Below are 13,880 nucleotides of genomic sequence, written 5' to 3' on the forward strand. Positions count from 1 at the left end.
ACTGCTCATCAGCCCTCCTCACTCAGAGACCTGTGGGTAATTAGGGCTGTGTTAAATATAGGAGAATCAGCCCAGAGCAGCCCCATCTGTGCTGGCGCCTTGGGTGCTGAGGATACATGGTGCCCTCAGCTAGCACTCCAAGAGCACTAAAAGAAGGATTTAGCAGCAACCTGGAGGGTTTTGGTGTTGCTTAACTAAAGCTAAAAATGCCCTGGCCTTTTAGCCACGCATGGGCTGTCAGAGACAATTCAGGAGTGAAAAACCACGTCAGCCCCAGTAAAGCATCCTGACATTTATGGACCCTGAAGAGCCAAGCCCACAAGTTTGCCACCAGACCATTAAAAGGAGCAGTTCATCTTAGAACTGAGGGTGTGGAAGGAGTATTGCAAAAGTCTATCAACCTTATATCTCAACATGAACAACATGACGGACAAGGGTGAGCAAAGATGCATCTTTATCATTGCAACCGCCTGATCCCAAACAGTTGTGTGGACGCTGGGTCATTATGAAGCGATTTTCTGTCCTTGCGAAAAGTTACTCTTAAGTCAGGAACTAACGGCACTCTGGATTTGAAAAGTCTTAGCAGCCATTAAGTAATTTTCCCATGAGATTGCCAAGGGGCTGAAAAAGATCAGGTATTATTACCTCCATTTCTAAGATTTTATGATCATCTTTATTTTCTAAAAGTTGAAGTCTGGAGAATAAAATCAGGCCCAGCAGCAGGGCCCACAGTAGGTCCAGAGAGAGCCACCTTGAACTCCTGTGGGCAGTCATCAACGCGGGATGGTCCTCACCTCTTTTTTTTATGCTTTTTCCTTTTTTCTGTTTAGCATCATTGATTCACATTACTCTGTCTTCTAGCTTGCTGATCCATTCTTCTGTATCATTTAGTCTACTTTTGATTCCTTCCAGTGTATTTATAAAGATACACTGGAAGGAATCAGATATTGCATTCTTCATCTCCATTTGGCTGTTCTTTTTATTTTCTAATTCTCTGTTAAAAATGTCTAATTTCTTGCACTGTGCATCCATTTCACTCCCGAGATCTCTGATCATCTTTTCAGTCACTACCCTGAACTCTTCCTCATATATAGATTGTCTGTTTCTACTTCACTTAGCTCTTCCTCTGGGATTTTAATTTGTTCCTTTGTCTGAAACATGTTCCTTCTAAAGACTGTGCTTTTCCATGGATGGGTGATGCTGGGTCTTGAGCCTTCTGGTGGGCTAGGCCATTAGATCTAAATCTCTTTTAACTATATAAGAGGAATTCTTAAGCATAGAATGTACTGTTTGATGTTCCAGGACATTCCAGTTGATATTTGAGCTGAGGAGAAAACATATTTATCCGCTTATATTAAGATAGTAGTGATGAAAAAAAAAAAGTTGACTTAAGTGCTCACTTCCTCTTTTGAGCTTCAGGTTTGTTCAATCATGAAATGATTCAGAAGGAAATAATTATAATTTAAACACAACTTACAAAGATTATATAATCATATATGTTTTTAAAGGGCTCAGTAACCTCATGATAAAGACTTCAACTTTATCCTGGCACCAAAGACAAGTGGCTTTTAGGGAATTCTCTTAAAGATAAAGGATAAATTATTACATCTAATCCTTCCTACTAGTAAGGAAAGAGGCACAGTGTCTAATAGGTTTTCTTGAATTTTACAGAACACATATCCTCACTGGGCATGCTAATGAACTCTACCAAGTAACATGAAAGGTTATTAATTTAATTAGAAAGAAAGAAAAGAAAGGAAGTGAAGTCTCTCAGTCATGGCCAACTCTTAGCAACCCCATGGACTGTAGCCTGCCAGGCTCCTCCATCCATGAGATTTTCCAGACACAAATACTGGAGTGGGTTGCCATTTCCTTCTCCAGAGGATCTTCCGACCTAGGGATCGAACCTGGGTCTCCCACACTGCAGGCAGACTCTTTACCATCTGAGTCACCAGGAAGTAAGGCTCCTGATGTATTATGATTTACAGTAACAAATATTTGGTCTTTGTTCCTGCTTTTGATATATAGAGCTCCTAAAACCCTTGGAATTTCCCATGGATGAGAGCGATACCGGTGCTTTTTGTCATGCCAATGAGATAACTTTTGGAAAGCACCTAAGGATGGGAGCTAGGCACTAGGGAAACCAACCATGTAATTAAATATTTGGAACTTTCAGCCCCACCCTAGAACTCTGGAGAGGAGAAAGAGGCTGGAGATTTAGTTCAATCACTAATGATTTAGTCAGTTGTGCCAACATAACAAAACCTCTATAAAAACCCAAAAGGACAGGACTTAATGAGCTTCTGGGCTAGTGAACACACAGAGATTTGGGAAGAATAGTGTGCTCTGAGAAGACATGGAAGCTCTGTGCCCTTTTCCTATATCTTGCCCGGCGTATTTCTTCTACTTGGCCATTCCTAATAAACTGGTAATCTAGTACGTCAAATGTTTCTCAGAGTCCTCTATGCCACTCTAGCAAACTAAATCCAGGGAGGGTGTCATTGGAACCCACAATCTTCAGATGGTCATTCAGAAACACTGGTAATAACCTGGACTTGTGACTGATGTCTGGAGTGGGAGGGTATAGTCTTGTAGGACTAAATCCTTAACCTGTGGCACCTGGTGCTATCTCCAAATAGTGTCAGGATCTAGTTGAATTGTAGGACACCCAACTGGTTTCCAATAATAACTTGGTATGGTGGGGAAAAAACCCACACATTAGAACTGGGTGTAGAAACTGAGCTCCAGAATAAGAGAAGTATCTGCAATATTTCAAGGCTGTCCTGAAAGCTGCTCTTATATCTATACCCAGTACATCCCATGGTGCTAGAAGGCTCTTTATTAGACAGGGATTGTTTATGAAGCCATTCACCTGATAGGTGAATCATAGAGCAGCCATTTAGGATTTTGGAACCAAACTCTGACAGCTTCTTTAGGAATATACCATTCATTTTTTGAGTAACAGTTTGAAATTGAAAGCTTACTCATAGATGATTATTTTATAACACAACCTGGATTGTTCATGAAGAAATATGTTATTGGCCCACTAAGTCTCTACATTGGGCAGGAATAACATTATTTGCTTGTCAAGTGGAACTGCACTATGTGAAATCAGATTCAAGTAAATTAAATAAACAAGTGATCTATTCCTGCTGCATCACTTCCTTGAACTCACAGTTATGGCTTCATGGAATGTACTCTGTGACCAGTGGACTGAAAGACAAATATTTGACCTTGATTGCAGAGTTTTGTATATCTCGATACCATCCTAAAATGAATGGCTACGTCACCTCAGCCCCACTCGGTGGGTGGCCAAGGCTGAGGGTGGTGAAGGAAAAATTTCACAGTGGGCAGAACTTTCAGCAGTACACCTGGTTGTTCATTTGCCTGAGAGAGAGTCAGAAATATGGATCTACATTGCTTCGCAAGAAGTAGCTAATGGTTTGGATGGCTTCTCAGGGACTTGACAAACTGGAGACAGAAAAGTCTGGGGAATAAGTCAATGGACAGAACTCTTTGAATGGGCATAAGATGTACCATGTAAATGTTCAAAAAGCTCAACCTCAGCATAGAAAGATCTTAATAAGGGACAAGACAATGTATTCTGTGAATCTCTGTCAAGTCTGGTTCTCTCAGTCACACCTGTCTTTAACCAGCGGCTCATGCACAAAATAGCCATGATGGAAGAAATGGACGTTATGCATGGGCTCAGTAACATGAATTTCCATTCACCATGGCTACTCTGGCTACAGCCAACACTGAGCACCCAACTCACCCAAAGCAGAGACAAATATCAAGCCCCTGAAATAGAACCATTTCTAGGATAATCAGCCAGCTATATTATGTAGGTTAATTACATCGGAACTCTCCTATTATGGAAGGGGTAGTGTTTGCTCTCACTCTACAGAAACACACTCCTCATATGGATTAGACTTCACTTGGAATACTTTTGCCAAAATTAGTATCTGTGGGGTTATAGAATTCTTATATCTTATTCACCATCATAGCATTCCACAATGCCTTGTTTCTGATGAAGGAACTTACTTTGCAGCAGAGGAAGTGGGGTGACAGGCTCACACTTGTGGAATTCACTACTCTTGCTATGTTATTCATCATTCTGAAGCAGTAAAATAGTACCTTTGACATTTCAGTTATGGAGCTAGATGAATGGAAAACTTTTCAGGGCTAGGGTAATGTCCTGCAAGATGCAGTAAATTTTTGAACATATATGTCAAAAATATATGTTGCTGTTTCTTCCTTATCCAAGATTCACAGGCCCAAAAAGAGCTGTAAATGAAAAAAATTCCTCTCACTGTTACTTTTGGTGATCTACTTGCAAAATTTGTGCTACCTACTCTGCACCTTTGTGCTCTACTGGTCTAGAAGTCTTAGTTTCCAAAGCACAGATACACCTGCTAGGAGATCCAACAATGGCTCCATTATACTGGAAGTTGATACTATCTGCTGACTAATTTGGGCTCCTCATGCTAAAGGAAAAAAAAAAAAAACAGGCAAAGGATGGGGTTGCTGTATTTCTGGAATGACTTGTGACTACCAAGGGGAAAGTGGATTACTATAGGACTATGGGAGTAGGAAGAACTAGGTCTGGATGAAGGGCACCTCTTACGCTCTCATGTCTTACAACAAAAGAACCCAATGCAGGTAGGACTGCCAAAGGTTCAGATCCATCAAAAACAAAGATTTAGGTTATCCCAACAGCCAAGGAACTGGCAGCAGGTGAGATGCTTGTTGAGGACAAAGGGTAAATGGAATGGGTAGTAAAAGAAGTAAGTTATAATTATCACCTGTGATTACATGATCACTTGTAGAAAATAGGACAGTAAGAGTTATAAACATTTCTTACTTTGATATACATATATTTGGTTTATATTAACCAATTCCTTTTTATCCTGTAGCTATTGTACCATCTAATATTAAATGTGGTTAGTCTTTGTATTAGTCTCCTTGGGCTATCATAACAAAGTCCCCAAAACTGAGTAACTAAAAGCAAGAGAAATGTATTACCTTATAGTCTGGAGGCTTGAAGTCCAAAATCAAGGTGTTAGCAGGGTTGGTTCTTTTGGAGACTCTGAGAATATGCTTCATGTCTCTCTCCTAGCTTCTGGTGATATCCAGTAATCTTTGGTGCTCCTTTACTTAGATGAATCACTCCAGTCTCCACCTCCCTAGTTATATGGCATTGGTTCCTCTGTATGTGTCCAAATCACCCTTTTATAAGAAGGATGTGTCCAATTATACCAGTAATTGTATTAGCTCCCATCCTAATCCAATATGACCTTTTAAAACTTTGATTACATCTGCAACTATGCTATTTTCAAATAACATCACATTTACAAGGTCTGAAATTAAAACTTCAAAAACATCTTTTTGGCAAACACAATTCAATCTACAATATCCTTATATCTCAGTATTTAAATTACAGGATTTCAAAGAGACAGATCTCAAGTACAGGAGAAATGATTGCCCCCAAATGAATAAAGTAACACATGAGACTATGCACTCTCATTTGGAGAAAGGATTAGTATCTCTTCAACTGTGGAAGTGATAACTGCATCTTCCTAGGTGGAAACATCACTTTCTAATGTCTTTGTTTGGAAGTTATATGGTTAAGAGAAGTGTAAATGGATAGCAAGTTGGCAAAGGATAGACTCTGGTGGTTTTGTGCAAGATCAACTTAGCTGAATATGAAATTGCATTTCCCAGAATTCCTTTATCTATTTCATGCTGGGATAAGGTTCACCTTAAAGTTAATCTGCATGAGATTGGAACACGAAGTGAAGCAGCAGCCATTATACTATGAACAGGGCACCAATGACTATTGCAACCAATGCACATTTTCACCGACCTGGAAACTCACCTTGGCTTAGGGCCATAACTGTGACTGTGGCTCTTAAAGCTATTTCCAGATCTCCTCCTTTGCTTCATAAGTCCTGCACCAGGTACATGGTCAGAAACATGGGCAAGGCTACTTCTGGGTACTGGATACTTCTAAGTCACCCACATCATGGAAGTTGGTAAAAGGCAAATATGGGCACTATTTTTTTCCACATAATTACAGTTCTTCCTTGTTCTCCTTTACTTTATGGCCACCTTTTCTCCCTGTTAGCTCTGTTGATCCACAGAGACGTGGATCATCATCATCAAACATGGAGGCAATGTACTGCCATTGACTTCTTCACTATAGCGCACAGTTGTCTAACCCTGTGTATCTTCCACCAAACACTGGCAAAGTTTGTCCCAAAGGAGGAAATCAGGAACAATGGAAAGCACTGGTATTCATAGTCTACAATCTCTGTAAAGTCAGAAAATCTTCTACAGATAGGTTTTGGACAGTTATTTCTAAATACCTTCTCATTGCCTTTCTGGATCCTTACTCATCATTTTTGATGCTCTCTTCCACCCACATCCATGTATTATGACAGTCTCCAATGAGAGCTTTAAAACAAATATCAACCCATATTTCTGGAGATTGGATGTTACAATGCTTGGGGAATAAAATATAATGTGTTGTGGCTTATTTATAAGAGCCTACTCATAATCAGGGTGACACCCATATTTCTTGATTTCTATTCAGTTTTACTTGCCAAACTTCTCGTCTTCCAGAAGATCTAGTTAGAGCAATTTACAAGCATTCTATCTTATTCAACTTCTGAAGTGTGATTTAGTTTTCCTAGTTCTATATAGTCTTTTTGTTTGTTTTACTATAAACTCCCATTTTCTCCTGTTCCCCATATTTTATCACCTTTCAGAGGGTTGTCTTTTCTCATTTACCATCAACATGTGGTTTGGCAGACATGTGCATTTCCTCTTTCATATCTTCCCTTGTACATGTCCTCCTTTTGTCAGCTTCCCCACCCCATGTCCTGCCTTACATGTCCTTTTCCAGAAGTTGCTAGCACAAACTCTTCCATGAAATATGAACTCTATATCTGGGTTAATATTCATTGATTGGAAACATATTAACTGGGGGGGGGGGTGGGAATGCTTATAGAGGAGCTGATTCTATTTAAAGTAACAATGCCTGTTTTTTTATTTGATTAGATATGTTACAGATTCATTCTATTGTTAAATTAATCCAGCATGAAATAATTCTTGCTAGACTCAGAGAGTAATATGTGCATCAGTTATTCAGAGACCCTGTTTCTCAGACAACAGTGAATTCCCAGCTCAGTCCCAAAGCTCCGAGACAACAAATGAGGCTCAGAACCTGTAACAGAGCAGAACCCTATGGGACCTTCCCAGGGCAAACTCCTCCCTCATATCCTTGGCTTAGCTCCTTTTTGAAGTGCCTAGATGATAGTATTGATGCACATTTCCTGAGTTGTTTCACAGGTGCTAAAACCACCATCAAAGAGAAGAAATTAACTACTTGATGCTCATGAGCACACAGCCCCCAGACCTACTGGCACCTAAGCAATGATAATGTTAAGCTCTGTGACGCTGCACTATCACCTCACCATCAATCGATCAGAGAATTGCACAAGCTGATCACATACCTCGGGACTCCAGTTCCTTATCTTGTCCTTAAAAATGCTTTGCTGAAACCCATCTAGGAGTTTGGGTGTTTTAAGTATCAGCTGCCCTGACTCCTTGCTTGACACCTTGCAATAAACACTGCACTTTCCTTCACCACATCCTGGTGTCAACAGATTGCCTTTACTACTTGAGGGTGAGCAAACCCAAGTTCGACTTAGTAACAAAACCTGGGGAGTCTGGTTTCTAGTGCAATGGCTTGGTTAATCCATGTAAATTTCACGAAGTGGTTAACATTCCTCATGAAGAAAGAGGCTAAGTGATTCAAAACAGATTAGTAAAATAAAGACGAGTTTCTCAGAATTCTTGGTATGCTCATTGGCAGAATTCCTATCTGCCCTAGGACAATCTTGCTCTCAAAAGCATACAGTTATAAAGTTCACAAATCATAAATTATTTCCATATTTTGCTCAAGAAACTATAGCAATTCTTATTTTGTTAAAAAGAAAAAAAAGGGGGAATAAAACTCACACTATCAGAACTTTAATATTTGGACTTAGAATAAAGAAAAAGAAATATATAGTAAATCATTATATATTTTAAATCCCTAATTACACATCAATCCCACTCCTTAAATATGTTCTAGCACCAAGAAAATTGTTAGACTGAAGAGTAGAAAGCACCATAAGAGAAATTTGCTTTTCACCTTATTAATGCTTTGTAATAAACCAAACTAAGTCAAAACAGCCTTCAATTAATTCTTGTTAAATTCAGTCTCTACTTTGCTAATCAAACAAAAAGTTAAATCACTTCTAATAGAAAAGATATTTTTTAAATATTAAAAATATTTCATTATAACACTGGTTGGCAAATGTTCACAAGGATATTATGTCCAAACGTACTCATATAGAATTGGAAATTTCAAAATCATTCTACTTTTTTACTCACCTTGGGCAAATTTTAATTTGCTGTGAATCTTCCCTATGGCCAATTCCCTGGAGGCTTCTATTTTCAATAAAAATAGAAAACGTTTGATTTGTTTTCTTCCCCTACCCCCTCCCTACTCCTCTGTGGACTGGGAACCCATGGAATACCAACTATGTATTAACCAAGTGTGATGGGGAAGCTGTACTTATGAAGTTGAATTCAGTTTGCTGGCAGAAAAGTAGGAAACAGCAGTGTGTTGCAGTGCATACCAGGTCTTCCGTGGCAGCTCAAATGGTAAAGAATCTGCCTGCAATACTTCCTGATTAAAGTTACCAAAGATGCCAAGTGGGTAAATGACAGTGGAAGGGGGATATCAAGACCCCTACAATATTGATATTGTAGGGGTCACAGACATTGATCAAAGAGCCACTGGGGAGATAAGAGAATTCTAACCAATCAATCTGGCAGTGACCTGGTCACCAAGGCTCAAAGGCTGGTGTCAAACCTCACACCTTTTTCAAGGAGATTACCTGAGGTTTCCCCTTTGTAAGAGGAATTACATTGGCAGAAGTGGATGGCAGGACTGTGACAATAGAGGGGACCATGACCTGGCCGCCTAGAGCTTTTTCACTTCCTTGCTAATTCTCTCTGCTTCACACTGAGGCCAGAGAATATTTCCTTTCCCTCATCTCTCTATCCCTGTATCAAAAATTTGTGTTTACTTCCAGTTACGTTACATGGACAGCTTACAAGAGGTAAGAGATGCTTGAACTTGAATTGAGGCAAAGAAGAGGAAAAAGACACATTTCCAAATGATTTTCATTTATATAATGAAAATAAAATTTTTACACAATCAACAGAAACACACCAAGTTTTTTTGCGAAAAATATTTTTAAATAAATTTTTGTCTTTTTTTTTTTTACATTCTGATATACATATGTAACAAGGTTTATGGCACTGTAACCAGAATCAAATCAAAGAGAAGAAAAAAAAAAAAAAGGAAAAAGGTGGGAAAGAAAGTAACTGGTTTTTTTAAATTCCTTTCTATCTCCAAGCTGGCAACTTTGCACTATTTGTCTATTTTTCAGCTGCCAGCTCTAACTCATTTGCACACTCAAAACACCATATTATTGCACAAGAAGCCAGTGAAGGCATATGGTATAATGGTCAGTTCCTTGCTATTTGAAAAAAAAAAAAAAATCTCTTAAACACAAAGAGGGAAGAAAAGTAATCCAGAGTATGAAACACACAAAATCAACAGTATCCTTTGTCTCTTTAAAGAATGTGAAGGGTTCTTAGACCACTTAAGCTGCCCTGGTCTTCTCTTTGCACCAGTGAGCACAGCAGGGCTTGGTTTGGTTGGGTTTTTGTTTTCTATAAGGACAGGTCAGGCAGATCCTAGGTCTTCATGATTCAATGTCTTTTCTACTTACTTTGGGTTCTTTTTAATTGGTTTAAAGTATAGTATCTTCGGTCTATGAACCTGCACAGACTAGTTAATCATAAACTCTACAAATAGCTTAAAAGGAAAAGGGGAAGAAACAGGTTTTATGATATTTTTATTGTTGGCTTAAAAAAATGACTTCTTTAGACTCCCTGCTTTGTCAGTTGGTGGGAAGTAAATCTCAACAGCATCAAAAGTTAAATTCTTCTCACACTGGTTAAAAATAAAGTTTTTAAACAAGTTTGTTTCCATTCACAAACTTTACCCCCATCTAAAAAAAGAAGAAAAAGAAAAAAAGAAAAGAAAGAATCCATACTCCTTCCTCTTCATCTCCTCATGGAGAACAGTCATCCTTTCCAGCCAGACTATGGTCACACAACTGTCTCCACACCCATCAGCTTTGGTGTAAGGATTCGCGGTGTCACACCGTTGTTCAGGTCTTCCTCAAACTCCAGCAACTGCCCCATGAAGTTAAGGTTTGGGGAAATAATTGGTCGTTTGCCTTTGACAAATTTATAAGCATCAGTCATGGTCATCCGCGTGTGCTTCATCAAGTAGGCGATGACGATGGTGGCAGAGCGGGACACCCCCGCCTGGCAGTGGATGAGCAGCCCCTTCCCACACTGGTGAGCTTCCTCTGGAATGAGGGAGAAAAGCAAGAGGTGCAGGGCAGGGGAAAGAGAGATGGAAGGAGAGAGGTTAACGTTTATCTAGACTTGATGATGTCATATTTTGTAGAGAAAGATGACATTAAAATGGTTTGGAAACTAAGTATAATTTCCTACTTAATTGTGTCTGTTTATGTCACAACCTCCAGAACTGGCTAAAAGCAGCATTAGCTTGAATAAGAAGCTTATTTTACGTTTAGAGGGACGAGTAGGTGAAAGAGTCATTCACCATAATACTGGACTTCACAGGTGAAGGTGGTCAACTGAGGAATGAGCTGTGACATAATCAGCCTAAATGCAGTCACTGGTTAAGTAGACCCTTCTGATTAAGGATGTTAATTCCCATCGTCACACTGTGTCATTTATCAAAACTAGTGTTATTAACAATGTCTCTCCTACCTGTGATACAGAACAAGCACTTCTTTTCTTATATTGTAGAACTGCTCTGTACAGGAACTAGTATTAAATAGACAAGAGTGTTACCTCCATCTGAACTGTCCAATCCCCTCACATGCATACATGTTGTTCTAACATGGTAATGATATGGATGACGGAGGAATTCCAGTGCTGGCTCAGAATCCAGGGCAATCGAAAAAGATAATACTTTAAAGGTTTTCAGATATATTGAAAACCCAGGAGAACAGCTTGTGGGCACCGTCTGAATGGATTCTCAGTGACACTTCTAGACTATTGGGTTGGCCAAAAAGTTCATTTGGGTTTTTAGAGTGTACAAATACCCAAACGAACTTTTTGGCCAACCCAATAAAAGTCATCCCAAAGAGAGTATCCCTGAAAAATATACCAGTTAGAAGACAGGGAAAGGAGTATGTAAAGGAGAGCCAGATTTTAACATAAACTACTTCTACTGGTTACCCACTCATAGATCAACAAAACAAACATTGAGCAAATTTTCAACTTAAAACTTCAGAGATTTGACTTACTTCTTATAGATAACAGTATTTTACAAAAGCATCTCCTGTTTTCAATTTCTTCTTTTTAGCACACACTATTTAACGGCCTCCACCCCAAGAGTGGGAAGCATGGGGGTAAAGAAGATAAGCCACAAAGGGCTAGGTCTGGCCATGGTTCCACCTCGTAGAGGACCTTGCATGAATCCTGTAATTGCTCAGAGGCTCAATCCTCCTATCTGAATAATGGGAGTAATACTAACCAGGCATAGGGGAATACAGGAATAATATCAGCCAACGCAGCAATAACCAACTGTCATAGTTAAATCCTAAACCTAGACTCTGCTTAGTTTACATCAAACTCTCTGTGGATGCTATTATGTTTCTAAAACAGGCTGTATTTTTCTTAAAGCAAGACTGTAAGATTTCAGTTTACCCAATGATAGAACAATGAAAATTTAAAAATTGTGCCTGTGCAGGGTGTGATGTGGAATTGTTTCCAGCCTTTAATGCTATTTATTTATTTTTTGTTTTGTTTTCTTTTTAAAAAACCGGGTAAGCCTGAATAATTTATAAGGAATGTGGATGCTTTGATTGAAATCCTTAGACCCTAAGCACATCTTATGCTACTCATTAAATAGAAAACAATTTCTTAACTTCCCCCAACTGGAACTAAGACAAAAAGTTGCACTCATGACATTATATGTCAACCAGGAAGTTCCTCATCTACTTGGATGCAAACTTTTTTCCCTTGGGGCTCAAGGTTTGATTCAGATATCATTAATAAAGAGTTTAAGGTATCTTTGCATCCACAAGCATTATGCATTAGAACTATTGTAACATTTGACTTACAGAAAAATCCAAACAAAATTTCTGGCCAACCCAATAATAGAGCCTTGTAAACACTGCCCACGCTTCTGGCCCCAGTGTCTGGCCTTGGAGTCAAGAGCATTAGGCTCTGGTCCCTTCTCTAACACTAAAGTTCCTATAATCTAGAAGAAGTCACTTTACTTTTCTGAGTTTAGTGACCACTCAGAATTTCCTTCCAGATTGAACATTTCATAGCCCTACAAACCAGGCAAGATTAGCAAGAAAATGCCTGGGCCAAGTGACCAGACCAACTCTACAGCAAATCTACCTACTTCATGGCTGATAAATCCAAGCTTTTTTTTTTTTTTTTTCTGACAAAGGAGTACTGAACGTGAGTGCATTCTTCCTGAGACAGAGGCCAGTGACAGCTTGCTACAATATTTAGGAAAAGGGCTGGGTCACTCTTTTGTAGTAAGAAAGACTGGAGTCACTTGAGAAAAAAATTGTTGAGTGTGAAGTCCTCTCCAAGTGATCATTTAAGCCTTGCAACAGTTTGAGGCTTAGAAGCATCAAAAGTTAAAGTTAAGGATTAGGGTTAGGCTGGTCGTTGCTTCCCTGTGGAGATTAAAGCCTGCTGCTGCTAGAATTTTCTCTCCTTGGGAACTACACGGGCTATACCATTTGCTCTTTCCTACTTCAATGAGCCTGGATGAACTAAGGAAATTTAGTATCATCTCATGAGCACTCAACCTCACACCCTTTGGCTACACAACTTTTAAGAATGGAGAGACAAAGCAAAGAGAAGGGGAATACTACTCCCCACTCCCCCCACCACCTTTGCACTGATGTGATACATAAAGATGTTCACTATAGCACTATGTTTCTGAAAAATATCCTTCAGAAACGATCCTTCAGCAAATGCTACCTTGACCTCAAGCATTGGCAATTAACTCAAGGTAAGATTAGATGGCTGGATGGCATCACTGACTCGATGGACGTGAGTCTGAGTAAACTCCGGGAGTTGGTGATGGACAGGGAGGCCTGGCATGCTGCGATTCATGGGGTCGCAAAGAGTCGGACACGACTGAGCGACTGAACTGAACTGAAGGGAGACACGGATGAGCTTAGAAGCCCGTGTCATACTTATAATACAGCCAGCACTCAGTACCTGCAGGGCATCGGTTCCTGCATCCCTCTACTCCTGTGGATAAAATCCATGGATGTTCAAGTCCCTTTATATAAAATGGCACAGTGCAATCAGCCCTCCATATCCAGAAATTCCATCAGTGGTTGGCTGAATCTGCAGAAGTGGAACCTGTGGATCCGGTGCTGTGCTATGCTTAGTCATTCAGTCATGTACAACTCTTTGCGACTCCATGGATTGTAGCCTGCCAGGCTCCTCTGGGGATTCATGGGAAGCCCATGGGGATTCTCCAGGCAAGAATACTGGAGTAGGTTGCCATGCCCTCCTCCAGGGGATCTTCCCAACCCAGGTCTCCCTCATTGCAGGTGGATCCTTTACTGTCTGAGACACCAGAGAAGCCCACCAGAGGGCAGGCTATATTTAACTCCCTACAAGATGCCAAGAAATCTCAGTAGACCATATACCGACGCACCTGTTTTGGCCAC

At 39.8% G+C, this 13,880-nt stretch overlaps 1 protein-coding gene and 1 long non-coding RNA gene across 2 annotated transcripts in view; both read right to left on the bottom strand.

The window, feature by feature from the left end:
- Positions 1 to 271: 271 nt before the first annotated feature.
- On the bottom strand, positions 272 to 6,887 carry LOC129653932 (uncharacterized). The gene is made up of 3 exons (XR_008715293.1): positions 5,879 to 6,887; positions 5,026 to 5,229; positions 272 to 1,324 (listed from the first exon to the last, which is right to left on the bottom strand). It is a non-coding gene; the product is annotated as an uncharacterized LOC129653932 (long non-coding RNA).
- Positions 6,888 to 9,366: 2,479 nt separating this feature from the next.
- Positions 9,367 to 13,880, bottom strand: part of DUSP10 (dual specificity phosphatase 10) — a 40,790-nt gene continuing 36,276 nt past the window's right edge. The window contains exon 4 of the mRNA XM_055581934.1: positions 9,367 to 10,502. Within this exon, the coding sequence (XP_055437909.1) occupies positions 10,237 to 10,502 (266 nt within the window). The 3' untranslated portion in view covers positions 9,367 to 10,236. The remainder of the gene's footprint in view (positions 10,503 to 13,880) is intronic.

The sequence above is a fragment of the Bubalus kerabau genome, chromosome 5 (genome assembly GCF_029407905.1).
Source record: "Bubalus kerabau isolate K-KA32 ecotype Philippines breed swamp buffalo chromosome 5, PCC_UOA_SB_1v2, whole genome shotgun sequence".
NCBI classification, from domain to species: Eukaryota; Metazoa; Chordata; class Mammalia; order Artiodactyla; family Bovidae; genus Bubalus; species Bubalus kerabau.